Raw genomic sequence first — 26,046 nt, forward strand, 5'->3', positions numbered from 1 at the left:
ACAGGGGGCTCAGAATGGGCTCAGCGGATACAGCGTGAGGGATCGAGGCTAATGTCAGCTCCCATCAGTCAGTCCAGCGGGAGAAACAAGGACACAGGCAGACAGAGAGACAGTCAGGAGGGATGGGGGCTGGGGGGGAGAGGGTAGTAACTCCTAACGCAGAGTGGCAGCCTTTGCACCTGGCTTTGATCCAACCTCACAATTCACCACTGCTTTCTCCTTCCCAGAGGCTTCATTGGAGTCGAGGCGGTGGTGCACAGACTCGCTCCTGCCCATAGGTTTGTGATCTCACACAAATAGGTGCAAAGAAGGGATAAAATATGCTACTCATGTAGCAGTGCTGTTGTGAGAAAAACTGAGACAAAGCAGTGAGAGAGAACAAACACTATTATGGTCTTTGTGCGGTTTGTTGAGCTTCCTCCTGAACAAAGTCTCAGCATGACAGAAACACAGTGGAGCCATTTTTAAAGGTGCGCTTTGGACCAATTCAAGTGAAAAAGGATTTGTTTTTCCAGGACTTTTGAAGTTATGAAAACCACAAAGGAATATGTTTGATAGGAACCAAACATTTAACATGTTTCAACAAAAAAGATAAAGATGATGACCCGATGTTACTGTATTTCCTCTCCACTGAAAGACAACTTTTGTCCCTTCCCATGAAATTTTACTTAAGAAATACATGAATACTTGAGAAGTAACAAGTAGATACTTTAAAAGTAGAGAAATAACATCTTCTTAAAACAAAACAAATAGTAAAAAAATAAAATACTGCAAAAAAGTGAGGACAAAATTATCTTAGTAATAATATGGCATGTCTATAGAAGTTTCTGTACGTTGCCTTTCTCTGTATGACATTACAGACAACGCAGGTAGCTGATGAGGCAGATAAAAACACATTGATAATTTGCATAATTACCGTTTGCAGTACTACGCAGATGGCGCTCGGCTGAAACATAAATATCTCCTACCTTAACTGTATTCAATGTAGGTTGTTTTCTATAAAACCATCTCTATAATTCATGATTTACTTTCATTTCTAATAAAATGCTGGAGGAGAATCAACAAATGTTTAAGATTTAAAGGTTCTGAGGGTAAAAAATACTTTTGTATACAGAGCTGCAACTGAATGGAATACACTTTCAGTATCTCTGAAACTCACTGAAGCAGAGAGAAACTTAAAGCAGGCTGAGAAGAAATGGCTGTCAAAAGGAAAAAATAATTTCTGTATCTGCCCTGTGATTTGAATACACTCCAAAATTGAATGGGCTCTTTTTTTGTGCCATGCTACATCCTTCCACCAAGTTTCATGAAAATCTGGAGAGTGGTTTTTCTGTAATCCTGTTGACAGACAAATAAACCGAACCGAAACATAACCTTCATGACAGAGGTAATAAGCCTTTGGACTTGTAATGTAATTAGGTCCTTGACAATTTGTAGGTGTATGTGATAACTGCTTTCACATAAGCCAATATTACGTGTATTTTATAACCGTCAAATAAATCTGTCTATGGTTTTAAATTTCTTTTCAGGAGCTCACTCAGTGATTAAAGGAACAGCTCAGGGGAACAGTGCTGTCTTGCCCAAAATCAGAAGAGATAGCTGACTTCAATCACTGTCAAGCAAATACACCAACAGATCCACAGAGTTTTAATTGACCGCAAAGACTTCAGTCAGTTTGACAGCAATGCAAATTGAAAATCTTTTGAGTTCTAGACTGTTGGTCAGACAAAACAAGCGACTAAAGGATGTCACCTTGTGCTCTAGGAAACTGTGATGGGTGTTTTCTTTTGACATTTAATACAATACTTACAATACTTTTTTTTTTTCAGTTAAAGTAAAGGGGTACGCCAGTGATGTAGCAGTGCACTTCAACAATGTAGGAGAACTTAAACACAGAGATAGTCAAAATGGAACACAGGTTGTAATATTGTGACTTTTATAGCCTGTTTACACCTGGTATTAACATGCGTCTTGGATGATCTGATCATAAGTGTACGGCTCTGTCTGTCTGTTCACGCCTGCCATTAGAATGCGTCTCCAGTGACTACTCTTAACTGGATCTCACTTCCCCAATCTATATGCAAATAAAAATGTAAATCATTTCATTCACCATTGTTAGGAGACTACTGCTTTGGGAGTACAAGCTTTGTGCTGGAGACGTTGGTGAGAGTCCGCTGCACACACAGGGACAGGGCTAACTGTGAGCATCACACGGCTAACGTTACCTAATGAAAAATAATGGGTTTAATGACATTTCAGTGTCTGTGTGACTTAACAGCCTCTGCTTTGTTAGCTCATGCTCACCCAGCAGATATTGAACTGACCATTCCCTGGGGGGAAACGGCTCCAGACACAGTCACTCAGAGCTGCATCTAAAGCCTAGTTCACATTACACAATTTTCACTCTGATTTTGACGTCACAGAGGATCATGAGAGCCACCTTGGGTTGGAGGTGAGTCGGCAGATAGTCTGCCACGACGAGTCCTCATGTGTGAACAAGCCTATGAGCAAGTCGCCCCCTCGTCTGCGACTGGGACTGGATATCTGGCATGCTAGAAAACTAGAGAAGTCTGACACGACTGACAAAGAGCATCAGCCAATGAGGTGTATGGCTCTACCAGCCCCAGCAAGAAATCAAAGTCCTCCGCTTTCATCCGTAGCATTTCGCGAAAACCCGTTTGATCATTCAGCTATGAAAGCTACAATAATCTGGGTCAGAATACATAGACTTTACAGACAGTACAATGCAAGCTAATAGGCTGGCGGCACAGTAGCAACCAAGTTTCATTCATAGTAGACTTGCATCGATTAATCGGCAGTGCTCAGAATTGGGCCGATTTTCATGTGATTGGCCATGACCTAAATAAATCCAAATGTCAGCACTCACAAATATCAGGACGCATTTCAGCACTTGGCTTTCCTCAGCGTTAATGCTCATTAACGCTGAGGAAAGCCAAGTGCTGAAACGCGTCCGTTTGTGATACTGCTGTGCGTTATTAAAAGACTGATATATATGATATTTGTGAGTGCTGACATTTGGATTTATTTAATTTGTGAGTTTTGGGTCGGCACCCTGTGATTTTTCAAACGGTGAGTCGAGCACGTCAATTCTTTTGTTATTGGCCATGACCTGCAACCTGTCGGTCAGTCTAAAATATGCTGATTTAAAACGCCAGTCAAATTCCCGGCGTGCCGCATGACTGACATCGAGTAACATCAGCAGCGCACACACACACGCACATGTGCAATTCATGGCTTGGGCGATGTGAGGAAGTGAAACATGGGCAGCTTCTCACCTTAATCATTCATGCACATACATCAAAAGAGAGAAGGAGAAAGTTGATAATTGTCCGTGTTAAACTTAACTGCTGAGCTCTCACTGCTGCACTGTGCCGCTTGAAACTGATGAGGCATGTGTCCACGTGCCGAAGATGCGCGTGTCCGCGTGCTTACTGGCAGGCGCGTCCTGAAGATCTGTGTGAATTTTCCATAAGAGATATATTTACTTTTTTGTCTATTCAAGAAATTACCCACAAATGCTATACACCAAGAATTATTATTTTATTTATCTGTTTTTATTCATGTATGCCTTTTTTACTTATTTATTTTAATACTGTACCTAAAGATTTATTTGAGCAAAAAGGAAAATGTTTCTTAACCTGTGTCACTGTTTTTGTTTCTTTGTTTGTGATGATTATTGAAAAGCTGGTTGTATCTTAGTTAAAATGTTCTAATAAAGCAAAGATAGAAAATATTGCAATATCTTGTGTGCTGTGTGCAAAATCGGAATCGGCCATCCAAACACTGCAAATCAGAAATCGGTATCAGTCCAAAAAATTGTAATCGGTGCAAGTCTAATTCATAGAACTCACCTCCAACTCTCTCTGCAGAATTGACAACCCACGCAATCCGCGTGCAGCAACCCATTCCTTCACCCAAATCCTTTTCTTCTTTTCCTGTTTCTTCTCAGCGCAGAGCAGAGCGCAAACGACCTGCAGACCTCCAAGCTGTTGGACATCCATGTTGACAAGTAGCGCCGGCGAACTTCATAATATCCTGTTTTGTTCACGTGTGACAAAACATAGTTTGGTGATGTCACCGCGCTATCTGGGGCTCTGTCGGCGAGGGCTAGGTGGAGAAATCTTGTGGTGTGCACACACAGGTCGTAACGCAGTTGGCAAGACTCCCGATGACAGAAACACACATTGCCAGGTATGAACACTCAATAGATTACGATTGTCTCCGCGACTTAAGACTGGTCGGCCGGTCGTGTAATGTGAAATCGCCTTAACCTGTGTAACTGCAGTAACAGAAAGCTTTCTTGTCTCCTGGGGATGTCAGCTGAGAAGGCTATGCTTCAGTGTGGCCCAGAACACATTAACGTACACACTGCTGAATGAGGCCATGTACAGCCCAGACCACCTCTGAAAGTGGTCTGAGTAATCAGATCTCAAGTGGCAATGAAAACATATTGGCTGCATTCACAGCTGTACTTAGAGCTGTCTGCTTGTGATCCGATCACCCAAAGCACGTGTTAACACCAGGTGTAAACAGGGCTTTCAGAAACAGGGCTGAATCAATCTCTATAAAACCCTGGATTCTACATTTCCCATAATGCAACTTGATAGCATCTTTTGTTACATGCAGTTACACCTGCAGTTTGATACACTGGCTTTCTGCTATAAATGTATGTTCTTTGAGCCTGAGCAAAGACAACCTGATGACAGGAGTTTACACAAGCAGAGTAGTAGTCCTCATGACCTGTAAACTGACTGGTGTGTAGAACTGGTGCACTGCCCCTCTGATTGATAATGAAAATAGTCACTGCTTGCAGCCATACTCCAATGGATGTGGATGTGGCGCTTTTATTGGCATGCTGGTGCGCAGTACAAGATCTTAACATCTTCCACCATCCACAGAAAAGAGAGGAGAAAGACAAGGAAATTACATTTTGTGGCATTTCTGATATTTTTCATGCCTTTATTTTAGCTGCTCTTTTAATAGCACATACCAAGCTCATAAACTGACAGACAGTCAGAGGGGCAATATGAGTGATGACTAAAGGGTCAGATCAGTGAGGAAGATGAAGTAACTTTTAGGCATCTCCGATACAATCACTGCAGCAGCAAACTAAGATATATTCTCAATTTCTGTGTATTGATCCCACAATGCACATACCTCAGAGAGCAGACTGGTGTATGAAGAGAGCTCTTGTGTTAAAGGACAGTCTCTTGGCAGAACAGCTGATAATGTCCTTCTCCTTCATCATGTAACACAAACCACATCAGTATGAAGTGTATGTACTCATCGTGTACTTGTAATTGTGCTTTCTCCCTGAGCACTATGCATTTCACTCTAAGCTACTGTTTTGTGGACATTTCAAGGACTTTTTGTTTACCACATTTTTTACCTTTCCATCAATATTGAGAAAGAGAGAGAGAGAGTGGGAGAGGGAGGGAGCCTTAATCTCAGCAAGGCAGACTTAACTAGTGCTTTCTTTGTGCGTCCTCATTGCATTCCACATTTGTTCTTGAAATGGGATTTAGAATGTCAAGGAGGGTGTAAGTAATGCTATAAGTAGAATATTTTCATAATCCCCGAGACTGAGAATCAATGAGACTGTTTACTCCAAAGCTCCACATGGAAAAATAAAATCCTGGAAATGGCTTCTGTTACATATCCTCCGCACACACACACCACAGTTTTGGTAGCTTGCCTACACCTCAGGATGATCTCAAAGTCATTAATCCTTGATATTACATTTTGCTTTGAAACCTCAAACTTACATTTTAGGAGAGTTTGTTCCTTGCTAAACTGCAGGTTTAAAGTGATTTCGACACTGTATTCACAGCAGTGGCTGAAACCAGTGCTCTCTAGCTCTCCATTTAAGTCCCTTTGTTACAGCCAGGGCATATTAAATCAATACACTCTGTCACTAACAACCCTTTGATGACAGTGTTGCCATTTAAAAATCTACAGTGAAGTGACCCCCCATTAGGGAAAAGTTGTTGACAAATTTGACCTTAATATAAAGTAAGTGGAGAAAAAATAGTCTCAGTTGCAAAAACAAATAAAATTGAGGGCAGTTCTTTCATTTTTGATTTCCATTATTCATCTTAAACACACATTTGCTCGTGTACATTTTGTGAATGGATTCAATTCCCTTACACAAATATTGAAACGTGGGCACCAGCTGTTCTCCACCACGCCATCTCTGGGTTTGGTGCACATTAATTTACCTCAGCTCCGTTTTCAGAATGAGAAGCAAATCCTTTTATCTACTTATATGAGGCTTGACTCTCCCTTCCATCCTCTCCTTTCCTTCTTTCTCTCCCTCTGCTCTCCTCCCATCTTTAGAGTGCACCCTCTGGCCTCCCTGTCTGCTTCTATTTCAATATCTCTGAAATCATAAAAATCCTTCAGCCATGTCCCATTTCTCTAAAGCGAATTTAATTCTGAGCAGACAGCCGATGTGCTGTACATCAGGTAATGATGGATGCTGCTCAACATGTGAGGAGAATGTGCTGGCTGAGCAAAACCTCTCTACTAATTATTTTGCCAGCATAAGTAATGGAAACAGGCTTTTCTGTCTGTGCGCCAACGACAACTGAGATCCCATGAGTCAGGGGAGAGGGATTAATAATGGGTGTAATCTTTTGCTAAGGAAACATCTTTAACTGAGAGTGTGACAGTCCTGTGAAACACTGCAAACAACTAGAGCAAACACTAATCAGCACTCATTAATTTTCTATGACTGGAGACAAGTACACAAATAATGACCACATTCTCCAACTCTCCCTTGTCAGCACTATTGAAGGGATAGTTTGGATCTTGTGAGGTGGGGTTGTATGAGGTACTTATCCAAAGTTGGTGTATTACCTACAGTAGATGGCGATGAGCACGACCCCAGTTTGGAGAAGCAGGCAGGAGTACCAACACAGAAGCAAAGCAATGTACTGCTGGGGCAGCAGTAAATCATATTTTAGCCACTTAAGAAAATCAGTATCACTTTAAATGTAAGCTATGTTGAAAATATTTTCACTGTTTTACCATAACGTTAGACAACCCTTTCTGATAGGAAAGCCATTTTCGGCTTCAGTTTCCCATCTATGACAAAATAGATGACAAAACTGTAAACTGTAAAGAGGTAGTTTGGATTCATCACAGTCACACAATAACACAGACAAACTAACTGATTGGGGTAGTGGTAGATCAGCTAGCTTTTTGTCAATGAATTTCGGCTTTGTAGAAAGTGATATCACTGCTTCAGTTTCCATTCAGTTCTATGGTAGTACTCCTGCCTGCCTCTCCAAACTGGTGACAAGGTGATTGCAGTCTACTGCATGTAACATACTGACCATGGATCACTAAAACTCAACTTCAGAAGATCCAAACTATTTCTTCAATTGAGCACGTTTTTTGGCAACATTGACATTTATCAGCTAATCACAAATTAGTATCGTCATGGGTCCTACCTGTCACTGTAGTAGCATGAAGGGGTCAAGCACTTTTGCGTGAATTTCAAAACAAAAGGGATACAGAGGAGCGGCAGATGAAAGTGAAGGACAGTTTTTTGTGGACCTCGGAATATCAGGATTTACAGTGTCAGCCTTAATGAGGAGAAAGGTCAGTCTCAGAGTAAGTTATTACACTCCTGTGTAATGTTCAGAACTATGACTTAATTGCCCTTTACAGCATTCTGCATACATATCTGGTTGAAAGGGTGACTGAAACAATACACAGACATTAATAAAGAACTGGTGGACTGTGTTAACACCAAAGACAATGATGAAAATATGACCCCTATTTGCTGCTCTGACAAAACCTGATGTGCAGTATGTTATAAATATATTAGAATACTGTCAATAAACCAGACATAAAGTTATTTGACCAAACATCTTAACTGTAGTGCCATTGTCTAGTGTTTAACCACATCCCAAGGTCTTTTTCTTAGGTAAAATCATAACAACTCAGCTACCTCAATTAAAACTAAGTATGGAACTATAATCCTAACAATATTATCACACTATAACATTTGACTGATGTCATTTACAAGAAGGAGCGACTGTTGAAGAATCTGCATCTGTGAAACAGCAAGGACTCTGGACAACAGACTGAATGAAAACAGTCAGCATCAGCTGTCTGAACTCCAGACCAAACCCATACGCTGCATTGACTTGGAAGGGACCAAAGATCAAGGAGGACATTCACAAGTGACACCACAGACCATTTTTGACTAGACACAGAGACAGGTGTGTGTGTGTGTTTCTGTAGAGTCAATCTTACCTGCCAGGCGGAGAGACCCTGAGTTGTAGATGGCCTCGTCTCGCAGCTCCCTTACGTGCACTGTGACAGAAGAGACGGCGTCTGGCCAAACTCCATCAGACACACGGACCTGGAATTGATATATGCCAGGTGGGGCATTCTCCTTGATGATCAGGAAGCCTGTTCGCTTGTTCAGGATAAAGTAACTGAGGAAAAGAAAAAGTACACAGCAGTTAAAAAAATGTACATTTAAACTCCAACATTTTAGAGCCATTGTTCCAACTGACACAAGCCAAGCCCTGTGCAGGCATAAATAATTTTAACCTATCACCCTCATGAATCAATACACAGAAAATTTTCAGCCAAAGGCCAACCTGGTGAACGCACACAAACAAGTCACTCACTCCTTAATCCACTTTTATGCAGTGACTTAAATAGCAACCTTCCACACAACAAATTCTTGAAGAAGTATTTACTACTAATAAGCAACACTGAAGCGTTCTGGAACAACTGAGGTCATTCAAGTTGCCGCCTCATGCAGCTATCTCCTGGCTACTGCAGATCCCCAGAAGGCTTGATCACAAAGCTTGACCAGGGTGCAAGATTGGCTGGTGTGTTTGCAACATCCAATTTCACCACAGGCGTACAGTGCGACTGCTGCGTTGCCCAGCCTGAGTTATTTTCTTATGGCTCGGAGCCTGAGAGGGTCAAGCTGCTGAATCCATAGGACTGACTGCTGGCGTGGTACCGATTAGTCATTAGGCTATTACAGGCATCTCAGTGAGTCTGCAGAGATCAGTAGTCTCAGTTATTTGCCCATCAGGGGTCGGCATGGTAAGTGGCTGAGTGGAAATAAATGCTCAATATGACTGCATGCTTATTGTCGATTGGGCCAGAGTCAGCTGGACCCAAAACTATACAGGAAGTCATGGTTCGCTCCTCTCATATAGCAACTCATATTATCCATAGGTTTTGCTGTTGGTATTCAATGTTGGTGTCCCAGCAGGGCACGCAGGCCTCTAACAATTTAACATGAGACTAGAATTACCATCTGGCAGTTTTATGCTCTCACATACCAGTCAAGTTGCACTTACACTTTACATCTATGAGTGTGAGAACATGGATGCTTCATACACATCTTCTCCCCAGCAGCACAGGAGATCTATACAACCAGTAACCAGATTATTATCACCAATTCAGTATTTGACCAATGTCTCCCCTTCTGTTCCTGAGATATGATGTTGAGTAATCGCAAGAAAAGTGTTTTTGTAGAACATTACGATGTTTCAGTGAATCTGACCTTTGACCTTTTGGATATAAAACAATCATCACTTCATCAGTTTTTTTTTGTTAGACATTTGTGTGAAATTTGTCATAATCATCATATGAATTCTTGAGTAAGGACGAAAATAGTGTTTTGTGAGGTCACCAAAGTCTAGCTGGTTTATTTTTGAGTCCAACTGGACGTTTGTGCCAAAGTTGGGGAAAGTCTCTCAAGGCCTTCTTTAGATATCACATTCACAAGAACGAGATAGATGCAAGGTCACAGTGACCTTGACCTTTGAACACCAAACTGTAATAAATTAATTCCTAATTCAAAGTGGATGTTTGTGACAAATTTCAAGAAAATACCTCAAGCATTTTTGAGATATCGATTTCACGAGAATAGGACGGATGGATGTCAGATAGACAACCTAAAAACATAATGCTTCCAGTTACAGCTGTCACAGCTGTCACCGGCGTGGAGGCATATACTGTATATGATTTTCAACACAGACCCATTTTATCAGGCTCATATGGTTGGGCTCATCCTTGGTTGTGTCCAATGTGAAAAATAATAGGATCTGCTTGGTGAAAGGTGAAACTCATAGACCTGCTTGAGGGCTATGCCTGTTTCCATAGCACCATTATTACATCACATCATTAAATAACAGTTCAGTATCACTGAGAATTACATCCATATCACGTTTCCACGCCTCCAGATTTGCCAACATTAAGTGCCAACAGAGGAAGTAGTGTGCCCTTAATGTAGTGAAGTGAAAAGTCAGGGTGGTGGATAGGATAGTCATGTAGCAAGTTTGACAATTATGAAGAACGCTGGAGTCTGCATTACTTCATATACCTGCAGATGACGTTCACATTTTTATTAACCCTGACCATGATTTTTTCCTTACCTCAACAAAGTGTTTAAGGTGCCCAACCCTCTAACTTTAACAATTTTGTAGCTGTCATGCTCCTATATTGCAGAAAGCCAGAATTTAGAAAACATCAGCATTGACCACAAAATAACCTTGTAATTAGGGATGTCCTGCATAAATTGGTTTGGCCCTGATCCCATTCAGACTCCTTGAATTGGAAATCTGCCGATACCAGATCCGATCTGATGCTTATATGCTACTTAAATATGCACAGTTTCTGATACAATAAAATAACAGCAGTAACCTCCTAAATCTTACAAACCCTCTTTTTGACAAGTTACTTGATCCAGAAACTGGAGTACCAGATTCAAAAACAGTAAGTTTGAAAGCTTAATTAATTGATTTGAGATTGAAAGTTAGTTATTCAGACTCCTAAAATGGATGCAATCTGCTAGAGAGAAAACATCAGTCTGCTGGAGTTGTTGCAACTACAGAAACCTTGAGTCCACTAGCAGTTGTATAGAAGTGAATCAGCTTGGGACACCTTTAGTTGTCATTGAAGGAAATTTTGGGATTTTTCGTAAATGCTCTTGTCTGGCAACTGGATTGCTTAATGCAGTTTCATCATTATCTGCTTCCAAACTCAGTTCCTGCTGGCTACCACACACTTTCTGAAAACAAATCAGCAGCAAATAAACATCAGAAAAGTTTGCTATACTTAATCTAATTCATTTAAAAAAAAAATTCATTAGAAAATTCATTTAAACTGCTTAAGCATACAACAAATAGCCTTCTGGATCTGGGTTTTTCTTTGGAACACAAAGTATGCTCTGCATTATCTTATACGTAACATGTATCTTACATGACTGAAAAAAATCACTGATATGTATAATAGAGTGACAAAGATGTGTCTGTGTGAGCTATGTGATATAAAAGGCTTGACGTACAAGTAAGGCTCAACATCCTTTTCCGATCCAATTGCCCGCAGGACCTGTTCCGACTGTCCAAGATAAAGACAGACCGATACAAATACTAATTGATCCCCCTCAGCCTTTTGTTCTACTGAGTGTTTCATTCTGTCTTTTAGTGTTTACTCTGTTTTCTGCTGTAAACCAATTGCCCCCTGGGACAATAATAGAAAGTGAGCAGAGACGATGCATTAGGGAGAGAAAGGCACGGGGGAAAATGAGACTGACTAATAGGCACAAAGACATGCAAGGAAGCAATTTCACTTGGTCCTTGTCTCCGTGCTCCCCTTGTACAGTAAATGAGCTCATTCAAGTTTAATTATAGAGGAAATCCAAGGCAGAACCTTGGCAAATCAAATAATAAACCACTTGTAGAGACAAGGGCCACATTAAGTCATTTTAAAGCATATGCTGTGGTGGGGAGATTACGTCTTAGGTCTAGCACTTAATTTCAGGATTCACTGAAAGACGATTTACTTCTCTACTAAAACAACCAATACTTTCCCACTTGGTACTTCCCAATTTGCTGAAGCCTGTTTTTATTGCCACTATGTCAACTACTTACATTACTGGCCACATCAATTCCAGTCAGAGTGGGACACTTGCAATTAAACTATTCTATAAGATGCATTGATGTGCTACATCAGAATACTAATTTCATTTTTGTGCTGTTTATCTAACTAAGCTAGCTTTAACTTCTTGATCAAAAACACCAAAAATTGATTAACCTAATTACACACTCACTTTGAACAAACTCAATTGTGGCTGATTTGAAGCACTGAAATGAAAATATATAAAGCAGACCAGATGAGTTTTGATGGTCTCCGTTTTGTGAAATGGCAGTAACACAATGTGTTCTGAACTCGACTTAGGTTTGAAACACCAAGAGATGAGAGCTGTCATGAAATGTTAATGCCCCACAGTACACCCAGTCCTCTATACAGGCTGAACTTTGACTTTGACAAAGAAGGGAGGAAAGTTTGTCATTTTGAGTTGAGCTTAGTTTCAAAGATGAAGACTAAGGTGTCGTGGGGTGATGGAGTGTCACTGTATGGGATTGTTTTGGTACTTCTCTGTGTGTGCATGTGTGCAAGTGTGTAAAAGTGAAAAATGTGTCTGCTCTTTTTGGCGTCTTGAGGGGGGCATTTTCAGAAACAGGCTACAGCCTCCACATCCTATAGTGGGTAACGAGGCACAGTAGCAAACAAGGAAAAACAAGGAAAAAAGGAAAAACTAGCAATCGGCAGGAATGAGGAGGACTGGGAATTGGACAAGATTGTGGGTTAATGGAGGAAAAAGGTGGTAAAAAGATAGAAAATAATTAAAGGAGACACTACAGAATTATCTAGCTGATTTAATGAGAACGATGTAGCACATTGGGGATGCAGCTTGGGAGCTGATTACTGACCACATTGCCAACACAAAATTAGGCCTTAGTCATCAAATTGCACAAAATGTATACATAAAAGATGGAAAAGATATGTTGTGATACATAAGGTACAAATGCAAAAATGGCCTTTCATGGGAGCCAGAAAAAACAATCAGTGAAAAGGAGCATTTTGCGACCATTTTTTGAGTCAGTGTGTATTTTTTACAACTACTTGCTTGTGTGCGACACGCAAATTTGCGTTTTTTTTTTTTTGGTTTTGTTTTTTTTTTTAAACGAGAGAGCGACTCCGCCAGTGTAGGCTAGTGTGTGTGAGAGGGGGGAAAGTCCGAGAGTGAGTGATGTTAACTGCGAGGATTACATCATCTTCACTCATCAGTATGCTCATTCAAGATGAACTGCGCTTCGCCTGGAAAGTGGACGAGAGCAGCAGGAGGCGGTCACAACAAGCTGCCTTCAAGTAAGAGGCTGAATCCAAATGTCCACCCTCTGGACTTTCAGACTGAGCCCTCGCAAACTTCAGGTGTACGTTGTGTGACGTATTTACTGTCATCAAGTAAAGACTGCAAGCGGCTGATCGACAGCCCTCGGGACTGTTTTACTTGTTGCCGTGGAAACGTTCAACTATCACTGCTGTCATATTCACATATATTGATGAACTATTCATCTGTCCCAGCAGATATCAAGATATAAATCCCATGTATAGCCTTTTTTTGTGAGTGAACAAAAATGTTAATAAATAACAACAACAAATTAATAAATATTCATACATCTCTATATAACAGGCTACAGCGTTTAAAAACAGAAATGTTTGTAAATAAGGTTAGGACTATAACTCAATAAATTGGGCATTACTGACATTAGAAACCTTCTTTTTTTGTTTTCGGACATTTTTCAGCCTATTTCACTGCACAGCCTGAAAGGCCGCAATAATAAACTGTATTTTCACTCCCTCTACAGCCTATAATTTTTGTATCATTATGTGGATGAATATTAGCCTGGTGAAACCATCCTAATCTCGCAAGCTCATATTCTATTTCGCTCCGCAGATCAGTCTGGCCATGCAATCATAAAGGCGCATTCTGGCATCGGTTAAAGCTTACCGGGCCAATCACAACCATTTATTACTTTGGGCCGGGCGCGTCATTAGAATAGGAGGGACAAGGAGCAGAGTGAATGCATTTCGTAAACAACCAACATGGCTACTGATTTTGAAACTGCGATGGTAAATGTGTTGAACGAACTGGAATGTACATTTTCTTTAAAAGCAGAACAAACGACTGCACTGAAAGCTTTTATTGAAAAAAAGTATGTGTTTGTCGTCCCTCCTACAGGGTTTGGTAAAAGTTTAATTTACCAACTGGCTCCGTTGATTGGGAAAAAGATGGGACTCAGTGAAAACCCAGTGGCTATTGTTGTTTCTTTGCTAGTTGCTCTCATGGAGGAGCAGGTCAAGGAAGCAACCAAGCTGGGAATCACTTGCTTGCTGGTCTGATTACAGTGGCGTTGTGCTAGCCTACGTCACACGTTTTGTTTACTCTGATTGGTTTTCCGTCTTTCCAATTGCGTGAAGGGGCACTTTGAGTGACAGCCGTTGATACCGCCCCTCAGGAATAGAGGAAATGTACACTCCATGTCCAGATCCATTTGCATTTTGCAAATTGGGTCTGGCAACGCCAGGCTGGTTGAATATTATTTCTGGCCTACAAAATTCAAGTAACATTTTATTAGGCCTAACTATCAATAACTATTTTACACACTCATAAGCTGTTTTTTTTTTTTTTTTCAGCAGTTGAAAACCCACAACGTCACGTCTGTATTGCAATGAATTGTGGGTTATTAAATCAGTGAAATCTGCTTAAGTCTGCACCCCAAGCGGACTCTCTGGAAGTCTGTGCAAAGTCTGTTTGAGGCCCCTTGTGGACTGATTGATTGATTCAGCCGGAAAGTTTCCAGACAGTTTCCAGCAGCCTTAAATCCATACAGGAAGTCACAGAAGCACGATATGATGATAATTTCCGATATGATGTTGATTTATTAAATTATTATCAGACTCATATATCAGTTTTTTCTCCGTCTTCATTTTTTTTTATTATGACAGATTAGTTTATTATTATTATTATTAAGTGCTTTACAGGCGATCTGTAATTTATTTTCATGGTTCAACCTCCATTTTACATGAATTCTCATGTAAATCAGCATCACATCAGTTTACTGACCTGTTGCCTCAGCTACATAGACTAAATAAATTGTCCAGTACATTAAGTTAATGTTTTCAGAGGAAAACAAATACAGGACAACAGCTTTCATTTAAGATCAGTCAGATCATTTTATGAATGCTCACCTCCCACTGACCACAAGTCTGTGTGATGCTAAATACTTAAATATTAAAACAGTCCAATGTTTTGTTTTGTTTTTCAATATTATTTTTATTAACAGATTTGTGGTAACAAAAAGGAAAACAATCATATCTCCAACCCCATTCTCAATCCCCCCTCCCCCCCACAACAAAAAAAACAAAAAAAAAACAACACGGTCACCAATACACACACACACACACAAAACAGTCCAATGTTCATAAACAGTAGACTACACATAGTTTATGATACAGTTAAAATGGCCAAATATGTGAATAATTGCGTTGCAGGATGATTTAAGGTTAGTCCCTATATTTTCTGCTTGTGCTCCTAAAATCTTTCAGTTAGGGGCTACAGTGCTCCTACTGAAAAAAGTTAGTCTGGAGCCGTGGGGTGAGTTTAAGGCCTGGCTATTGGGCTATTAGTCAAGTGTGTTTATACATTAGCTACGGGCCTGTTTTTTAACTGCCAAAAAATTTAAATATCAATATGTAATATTGTTATATCATATCCTAATATTGTTTGAAATAGTGAAAACTAGCATTAAATAGAAATACTCAAGTACAAGCACCTGAAAACTGTACCTAAGTGGAATATTTGAGTAAATGTACTTAGTTACTTTCAACAGTCAATATATATACATTTAACTAATTTTCCAACTCTAGTCAACAAATGATTAATGAAAGCTGTTTTAAGTGTTCTCTTTCCACTCAATATTAATAATTACTAGCAACTACTAATATGTTAAACATCATAATTCAAGGTTAATCTGGAAAGTAAACAAAATCTTTTGGAGGTAAACATTTCAATTTTAGCATAAAATAGAGCTTGTTAAAAAAAAAAAAATCTCCCCCACTGACCCCCTGACCCCTACAGAGGTCCACGCTAAGCCCCAAATGTTCTCAAAGCCAGAAAATACCTCTTATTGTAGCAAAAAGCAGATGTTTAAATTCTGCAAAGTTTGGGGGACTTCTTAAGTGCATGAGTCTCCAGAACTGATCACAGTCCAAAAGACATCTGGCCTCCCTCTTCCTGAGAGATATTTCAGTCAGGGATGTTTTTGCTCTCCATTATTTAAATGTCTAAATCAATCACAACAAAAAATATGATGTGCAGCAAGATTGGCTGGGAAATGTAGCATGGTTCAGGGCATAAACACAATGTGTAACACACCATCAGGTTTTCTTGACAAAGTGCAGATCATCCTAAGTAGTGAAGGTCCATCATTTATCCTGAGGCAACAAAGACTCCAGGCCAACAAAAACATTTGGCCAGTGTAACCTATATATCTGAGATAGTAATGATGGCTTTTGGACAGTCTTAAGCATGAGCCTTTATGAGCGCAAACAAATAAAACATAAGGGTACTTTATTGACTGTTATTACTGTGCTTCCTGTTTTCATAACCACCTATTGTGCTGAGTGAATCTGTCTGGGAAATGAGAAAAAACAACTTCTATTTTCATAGAAAGTACACCTTGACTGTAGTTGTTGGTTCTGCTGAAATACATTCAAGCTCTAACATAACAGAACACACTGAATGTACATATACGGCTTCACTGACAAATATAATAGACTCATCTGGCTGATGGGGCACTTACTTCAAATTGTTCATGACATAGTTTTGATTAGAAAATACTGACACATAAAATAAATTAGGGCATCTATGGCAATTTAGTGTACCCATGTTTGTGTGGATAGCCTGATAAATTTGTTTGTTTAATTTTCATATTTTGCACAGTGTGGCTTTTTTATCCATTGTATGGAGAATTCAGCATGAATGGTTCAGGGAGAGTCACAATATTTACCTTGGCACATGTCCTTCAAAGACATACGTCTTGTTGTCCCAGTCATCGGGGTCAGGGGAGTAGACCTTTCCGAGCACCGTAGTTGGCATACGTCCTGAAAACAGAATGCACACCAGTTTATGAGTTTTCTGTTTTAAATGACCATTAATTCTGTGCATTTATGTTTTTAGAGCACAGATTTTACTCTGCACTGGCCCTCCATTTCTTCAGAAAAATGTTCAGGGCAAGAACAGGTCTTGCTTTACAGCATGCGCATCTCCATGTACCTGAAATTAAGTGTGCTGTGCATTATGTCTATAATACCATGAACCTCGGAAACCATACCAATAGGCATCTCACAAACAGACAAACAGCACCAACAACGATGAAAATAAATAAACAAAATTAAAGGCTTAAATGTTCATGTCTTAGGTTTCATTCAAAATTACCTTCCAGCAGAAGGAAATGCATAAAAGAAAATGATGTTCAGCTGCAAAGAGTATAATCATGTAGAAAGAATGGTTGGTACTTTTACCCTCTCCTAAAACTCTTCACTCTCTGAAGCATGTGGGAATAATTCTGGGTGTACCCTTGAAAACTTAAAGACAGACCTTGACATATTGAATTTAAGCATGTTGTAAAGCATTCAGGGCTTTCAATGGCAAAAACTGAGAATGCTATTCTATTTTTCCCACAACTTTAGGTGTAAGAATGTGAACAAAGCATTGTATTGTGACAAACAGACAAGCAACAAGGTCTTTTATTATTGTGGGATGCAAATACTGGTTCATCTTGTAGAGTTGGTGAAATTTAAGATCGAATACCTGACTGAGGAACTAGTTGACAAAACAAGTTGTTTTGAATGCAAAATAACTTTGCTAAAATTATGTGCAGGCGTTTTGTGACACATTGTCTGAGATTCACTGTAGTCTGAGCCCAGATACTCTAGTATGTGGCTCGTTTGATAATCCTTATAGAAGACATGTAATAGGCTCAAGGAGAATATACATTGTAGCTGTGATTAATTGCATGTCAAATCGAGAAATGGCTTGTCTTTGTGACCCTAATAGCACCGTGAGAGTCATTCTGACTAACAACCGATCATGCAGACAGTGATAATGTGGTGACAGTGGGTGGATTGAGGTAGAGGTGAAAAACACTATAAAAATGGTGTGGTGTGTGGCGGTGTTCGCTAATTACTGCACACTGATTTGGCATTAATTGGCTGGCAGTGTCAGTTTCACTTACAGAGACAGAAAAACTATCTTTGAGATCAAAGTTCAAAATGTGCTCGAAAAAGTAGATGAAGACAAGTTAGAAAGTGTACCTAAGAGCTTCATCTCTTTATTAATCTTTTTCTGTTTCTTTGAACACTACATCCAAAGACAGTGAGGACACTCTCACCTCTGTGACTATTGATGAATATTTTCTTCTCCCCCGCCACATGTGCATGATCATTTTGGTCACCGATGGTCACAGTAAGGGTGCTGGTCACTGTTTTGGCTGGATGGCCACTGTCGCTCATGATAATGGGAATGAGGAATTCTTTCTGGCGCTCACGGTCAAACGTCCTCAGAGCTGTTAGTGTCGCAGTGCCATTTAGGTTGTCCTGGATGTAGAAATCATTGCTGTGGCGAAACTCTGAGGGAACATTGAAGCGAAAGGGTGGGCCATTTTCTGGAGAATCCCGGTCCACAGCTCGGAGGAGCGTTGATGTTTGGTTCAACCTTACTACCTAAACAAGAACGGAGAGCATGAGGGGTTGTGGCTTGCTAAGGTCATTTCAAAGACTACAACTGACAACATACACAAATATGTCTTTTCTTTAATGAAAAATTTAATTGTATGTTAATTATAAAACACTGACTATTAAATACCTTTTACATTTTCTCGAGAGCTGTACCAGGTTACAAGACCTTCTTTCCTTCTACCAAACTAATATTGAAAAAGTGCTCCAGGTTATTGGTTAGAGCTTTTGTACAAATAAAATCCACATAAAATGAATTTTCCTTTCCTGAAAGAGAACAGGTGCAACGGATCTATACATACCCAAACATGTTATTTATATACCAGAAAAGAAAATCTGGAGAAAATGTTATTCTATATTGTGTATGAAGGCTTAATATAGAGAGTCAACTATGAATTATCCAGTACAGTATTAACTCCTCCTGCCTGCCTCACACTGTGGGCAAGGCACAAGAGGACCCAGTCACTGCGATTACTCTGAGCAGGATGCATGGGAATGAATTACAACTATTTTCCTGACTGTTTGAAGGAGTCACTAAATTTGTTGCTTCTTGCATTTTAGAAAAAAGGTCACTAAGGGGGTCTGAAAAAGTCGCTAACGAGGGAGTTTGACAAAGCATCTGTATTTGGCAACCTGGGAATGAGAACGGTTTGCAGCAGCTGAGTCAATAGTTGGTTAGTGTCTTTGCCACTGTGTGCATGACGTGAACCATCGTGTGGCACATGCATATAAATTTGACTGGCACAGGATTGGGTATATCTGAGACTGACCAGCCAGTTACCAGTTATGCCCACTCAAGCTGAAAATTGTCTCAGTCACCAGCTGATTGATAGGTAGATCTCTAGTTGCATGTTAATATCAAGTCAAACTCAGTCAAACCTACCTGTGGTCCAGCCACATTCTCAAAGACTATTGGGGAGTAAGCCGCCTCAAACTCTGGTCCATTATCATTTACATCCAACAGTGGCAGCTGGACTGTGGCACTGCCTGTTAGAGGTGGAACGCCGTGATCGGTTGCTATGACAACCAAGTAATGCTGTGATATCCTTTCCCGATCCAGAGGACGGGCCACAGAAAGTACTCCGGACTGGTCAATGGTGAAGAGCCCTTCCGGATCTGAGTCCTCTGATAGGCTATAGGTGATGTCACGGTTCTGGCCTGAATCAGAGTCACTGGCCACCAAACGTGCCACACTGGTTCCCACGCTGATGTCCTCAGGGAGTGGGGCCAGAGACAGAAGGTGTGGAATAAAGACGGGCGCATGATCGTTATAGTCCTCCACCTCCACCACACAGTGCAGAAGGCTGGAGAAGTCCAGGTCTTCAACCTAAAATAGGAAGCTTATATAGTCTCACATGTCATACAAGAGCAGCAGAGGCAAGATTTACATCAAAAGACATCCATCTTATTAGCCAAATACATACATATATACAAATATGATAGTAATTAATTGTAGTTCTGTCTGAACAGATTTCTGATACTCTGCAAAATCAACAGCTGGAATTTTCCACCATGAGCTACTGAAAATGAGAAAAAAAGTCAAATACAACTAATCTAAACAGCAGTGATCACCATTCTATTTCATTATTTTACACTCTTGGCTACAAAGCAATCTCACACCATCCATACATCTGTGTGCGCGAGTGTGCTGCAGCCGCTTTTTATATCACACTATAGAATTTCTTGTTATTTTTCGACAGCTACCTCTCACTGCCACCAATGTGAAAAGTTGCCTTGTGGCACTTTAGAGTTCTTGTCTGTAGCTGACATATGACACCTTCTGTGTCTTCTGTGACTGACTTTATAGTTTTCTGCACCTTGAAATTCTTTGTCTTACGTTTTGACGGAGGCACTGACAGCTTGATTTAAGGGATTTATGATCACTGAGGAAAAACAAATAACTTTGAGATCAGTGCTCATGAAATTTCCCAAAACATGTTTTCATTTTTTCCCATCAGTTTCAGCAATTCTCAAAACTTTCCAGGAACAGGCTACATGTGCACATTCCCAAACCAAAATCCATTTCATATTTTCAGGTACCACAGTACTATTCATCATGTGACTTCTGTCATTCTTGAATCAGACCCTGTTTCTCTGAATCCCCTTTACACATGCCGCACACCTATCACAAAAGTTAAATTTAGCTCCATGAATTAGAGAGAGAAGTTCAAATAAATCAAAATAATCTTCAATAGGAGACTGTGGTTAAACAGGGCTTTAGGAACAGCTTCCACATACCTTCAGTGTAAGGTTGAACCTCTGCTCGCTGTGTCGTTCATAGTCCAGACGTTTCTTAAGCCTCAGAGTGCCACGCTGCTCCTGCTTATGACTAACCATGTAGAATTTCTGTTCTTGGTCTCCAGCCACAACACTAAAGGTCAGCTGGGCATTTTCTCCAGTGTCTCTGTCCTCTGCAGCAAGCTCCAGGACCTTTGAACAAGCAACAACATCATGTAAGTGAGGCTGTCTCTCATTGGGATATTGGCGTCTTACATTTTTGTTACATAAGTGTAGACAGTGCAGAAGCTGTTATGGCTAATGTGCTAACAAACAATGTCCGAAGAACACAACCAGCAGACACTAAGCACTGATGTTTAGCCGGATTCACATATTTCAGACTGGTGTGTAGTGTTGGACCAGTCTTCATTTTTCTCTTAGGTTAATGAAAGTTAGACAGTTTCCCAAAAATTAAGACTTATTTTAGGCCTAAAAAATTAGCCACCTTAACCCCAGGCAAACTTAGAATAAAGAGCCACGTCTCCATATTAACAACTGGTGACACCCACTAACCAGTGGCAATGACAAAAAATGTGAAAATCATGACTCATGAATAGAGTTAGGTTTTTTTGTTTTGTTTTGTTTGTTTTTGTTTTTTAGAAAAATGGTGCCTAACTTCAGGGCTAATCACTTGGCTTGAGTCATGAGGAGCTGAAGCAGTTTTTCACTGACAACAGCCTAACCGTACACACATGGCACTGCTATGTTTAACTTTAAACTCTCTGCTCTGGTAACCACAGCCTTACTGTCACGCATCACTGTCACACACACACTCTCGCTCTCTTAACCACACACTCACCATACACAATCTGGCACCGCAATGAGTCACCAAAATGTGCATTATGATTCAGTCCAGTAGGAACTGGTCATATGGGAACTGGCACCATATTGGCAGGGGTTTTGGTGTCTAGCCCTAATCATAAATTGTGGTTCCTTAAGAAGGTTGTGAACTGAGTGAGTAATGAGACAGGAAAAAAGAGTTTCTACAGAGCGCTGTGAGGACATCGTTTGCAGCTTTTGTTTGCCCAAAGACACCATCCTAAGCCTGGCTGATGAGTTATCAGTAGTCCTGAGCACTGCCAGATTAGGAAGCCACAGGGTGTCTGTGTCATGTGGCCCACTTGTTCACAGTTGCAGAGGTCCTGCCAACGAACAGTTTTACAAACTTGTCTTATAATAGGGGTCTGCAGAAAAAAATGCTTCTTGGGCAAAAAATAATTTTATTTGATTTGTTTTGTTCTTTTTTTTTTCTTTTTTTTGTGCAGTTAGGTGGTGGCACCATATTCAGCTCTGTTTACATTCAGTTTGATGCAGTTGCTCGGTCAGACAAGTTCAGTTTGAAAGAAGTCTAAATTTAACCAGAATTTACAGCAAATTAGGCCTCCTTAAGATAGTCAAGAGCAAAACAGCTTTGTGCAATGAGTGAATTTAGAAGTCTATCTGAAGTCTGACTATTAGTTTGATCTGTGCCGCAGTCAAAGTTCATCTTTGTGAAACCAGCCTGTTTTTCTCCTATAAAAAAGATATCTGCGTACTTATAACTTGATTTAAACACCAGTAACTAGTCTTCATTTACTCTGCCACATACAGTATACAGTATGTATGACAGAGAAAGCTCAATCAATAAGCTAAAAAGGAATAAAGCTGCAAACAGCTGCAGAATTAGGTGCTTACATTGTGATTAAAAAGTATAAAAAAATAAAAAATAAAAAAAAAATCACATTAATGTGTATTCTGATTTGTTTGATTTAGTCAAATGATTTAAAGGATTACTTCTACTTTCAATGGAAAAGTAGCCCCAAACATCTTTTATCCACTTTTTCCCCTTTTCTTTTTCTTTTTTTTACAGTAGTTAAACAAGCGCCCTCAGTCCATTATTATTACATATTCAGCTGTTGCCATTGTTCTTATTCTTAAAATCCTGCAAGATATTCTGTGTCTAAGAAATCCCATGAACTACATTTAAAATCAGAAGTAAGATTCCTTAAAAGTTTGTGTCCCAGCTGAAATATTCTACGGAGAAGTGCTACACCTGCTGTAAATAGGATTTTTCCTGGGTTTACGGCAGACTGCTGAGTTGACCTCCATTGAGGTTTTACTCTGTTGTGTGTTGTCTCTCTGGGAGATACTGGACTCTGAAGTATATCACCATCCATCACCAAATGTTTACATTGCCATCAGTAATTTGAAATAAATTAAAGAATATGGTTGCTGTGGGCTAATATCTATATAAAATTGTGCTTCATTAACTTGGAAGCCTCCTCTGACCCACCTCTGCATTGGGCTCTGCATTCTCAGAGATCCTTGCCAGGCAGGAGTGGTCAGTGAATCTTGGAGCATGATCGTTCACATCCTTGATTTGGATGGTAGCAGTTCCAGTTCCTGTCATGCCTCCCCCATCTCTGGCCTCCACAACCAGGAGGTAGGACTCAACCTGCTCTCTGTCCAGACCGCCCATGGCTACAGTGATGGTCCCTGTGGTGGGGTTGATAGTGAACATTTCTGAGAAGGTAGGAACTCCTCCCACTTCGATGTTAGTGGCATCTAAACTACCCATAATCCTGTAGGAGAGCACAGCGTTCTGGCCAACAGCTGAGTCATCCAGGTCGGTGGCTGTCATTTCCATCACAGACGTTCCCACTACCGAGTTCTCTGCCACGTCTCCGTGGCAGCTGGGGGCACAGGTAAAGACAGGTGCATTGTCATTAATGTCCCACACATTGATGATGACGTCGGTGAAGCCCGTCAGACCTTCGCCACCCTCGTCTGTGGCCAGGACGACAAAACGCCACACAGCACGTTCCTCGCGGTCCAGGGTCCGCTGGGCGTAGATCTTGCCTGTGACCTCATCAATTATGAATTCACTCTCTGCACCCTGGCCATGGAGAGAGTAACGCAGGGCCTCCTGGTCAGCATCCTTATCCGGGTCAGATGCTGTTACCTACAACATCAAAGGCACAGTAAGACAGAGGGGATGATGAGAGTGTAATGACTTTTTTTGCACTATTTAATTATTGAAATGCTGCTGACTTGGAGTGATATCTTGACTGGAAGCACTTCACAACTGCTCAGCGTAGTTATGAACTCTCCAGTAGGTAAACCTGGCAGAGATCCAACCTCCTCAACCCCAATCCCCACCTCTCCTGCCTCTCTTCCTCTGTCTGCTTCTCGTCACTCATCCTCAACACATCAACAGCAATTACACCCTAGGCAGACCAAAGATGTTTCACTTTAGCACGATAATTGCAGTGTGATGTAGAGCCAAAATTAACTTGTTCTCATCCGACTCGTTCTGTTGATTAAGTGCTGTTTTAAAAGAATTAGACGTGCACTTACACATGTAAAGAGACATAAGAGCACTAGGCTTACCGTGAATAACTTAAAGGGGTTAAAATGATGATTTGTCATGTCAAAAAGACATGGTTAATAATGTTGGGAAAATATTCAAAGTCAGTTATTAATTTATCTAAACTAGATGAATTTATATTTACAGATGTTTAAATGTCTGTTCTATTCACTAGATTCACCACCACCATGATTACTTATAAAATACATTGCTTCAGCTTCTATAGCTGCAACTGGATGAAAACTAGAATCAAGCGGTTCATTTCAAGCGACCTTTCCTTAAATCCAGCACTGCACTGATTCAGTAAGCTTTAGCACTGCATTTCCAAGTGCTATCCACTTAAAGGTGGTGAAATGTTATGGTTTTGTGATGTAAACGTCGTCCTTTATCTTAGTTTTTGTTTTGGCTTTGCTGACAGACAGCCAGCTAGCTAGCCAGCCACGTTAACATGAAAAGTTCCTACTGCTGACACTGTTTCATTGGTACTCTGCACTGTGCGTCACCTGGGTCGGTCGAAGGCTAGCTACCGACGCTGCTCGTTCGGCACTTACTGCTGGTAATGTGATCCCAGCGGTGGAAGATGTTGCTGGGGAAACATGGTGGCCAGCCTCTAGTCTGCCCCCAAGGTAGCCCCGGTCAGTAAGCAGCTTAGTTTTGAGCTGCAAAACCCCTTTGGCATTGCCAACTATATTAGCACAGCGGCTCAAAATTACTTACTTACTTATGACCCACTAGAAGTGTGGGCTGGTGTATTTTTTCTGCAGAAACTCTGCCCTCTGCCTGCATGTTCTTATTTTCTTCTCATTTTGCTGTGGTCAGGATGTTCCTGGGTACAGTGCGCAGGTGAGGTCTGGACTTTATAAAAACATACCAGAGGCCTGTACTACGAAGCAGGATTTGAAGTTAGCGAGGTAACTTCTGGGTTAAGTCGGGGTTTTCAGTAGGGGAGACTGGGGTAAGTTGAGCCAAAGGCTAAGTTGAGCCACCCCTTGTTGCTAGGAAACCATAAATAAAATTGAGCATGTGACCAAATATTTAGGAGGAAGGCATCATTTTATGGAGTCTGTGAAGGGAAGAACCACATGGGTTAAGTGGTTAGAGATTTATGTCCAAAAAAGCATTTTTCACCCATGAAAGTGAGTCTATCATAAGTTTCATGGGGATTGTGTTTAGACCAAAATAGATAATTTTTAATTTGTTTTATACATCAATTGTGGTATCTATTAACTACAAAATGAGGTAGTACAGCAAGCATGAAAGTGCACCATTTTAGCTGTGGGGGCTAATAAAGTCAATATGGTAGCTATGGGGTAAGTTGAGCAATTTGAACAGGGGTAAGTTGAGCCGTAAGTTTCTGAGAAGAGGCAAAGCTGGATATGATAAACCAAGTTTTAGGTGGGATATTGAGTAAAGGGGCAGGTGGGATATGGATGGAAGGAGGGAGGGGGGTGGATGGAATGAGAGTAAGATGGAGGGAGGAGTTTAGAGAGGATGAAGGAGGACATATTCAGTTTTCAGTTTGTTGACGTTCATAATGAATCGTCCTTACGTACCAAAGTTTGTTTTGGAGTTCCGCAAGGTTCTGTGCTCGGACCAATCTTATTCACTCTATATATGCTTCCTTTAGGTAACATCATTAGAAATCACTCTGTAAATTTCCATTGTTATGCGGATGATACACAGTTGTATTTATCGATGAAGCCAGAAGAAAGTAATCAATTAACTAAACTCCATAACTGCCTTAAAGACATAAAAACTTGGATGAGCACCAATTT

General features: G+C 40.5%; 1 protein-coding gene across 1 annotated transcript in view; it reads right to left on the minus strand.

The window, feature by feature from the left end:
* Window positions 1–26,046, minus strand: part of si:ch211-186j3.6 (neural-cadherin) — a 446,142-nt gene that overhangs the window by 164,590 nt on the left and 255,506 nt on the right. Inside the window, 6 exon segments of the mRNA XM_050049923.1 lie at window positions 8,287–8,471; window positions 16,923–17,016; window positions 18,306–18,636; window positions 19,532–19,975; window positions 20,887–21,078; window positions 23,198–23,866. Of these exon segments, the coding sequence (XP_049905880.1) occupies window positions 8,287–8,471; window positions 16,923–17,016; window positions 18,306–18,636; window positions 19,532–19,975; window positions 20,887–21,078; window positions 23,198–23,866 (1,915 nt within the window).

Source organism: Epinephelus moara, chromosome 1 (genome assembly GCF_006386435.1).
Source record: "Epinephelus moara isolate mb chromosome 1, YSFRI_EMoa_1.0, whole genome shotgun sequence".
NCBI classification, from domain to species: Eukaryota; Metazoa; Chordata; class Actinopteri; order Perciformes; family Serranidae; genus Epinephelus; species Epinephelus moara.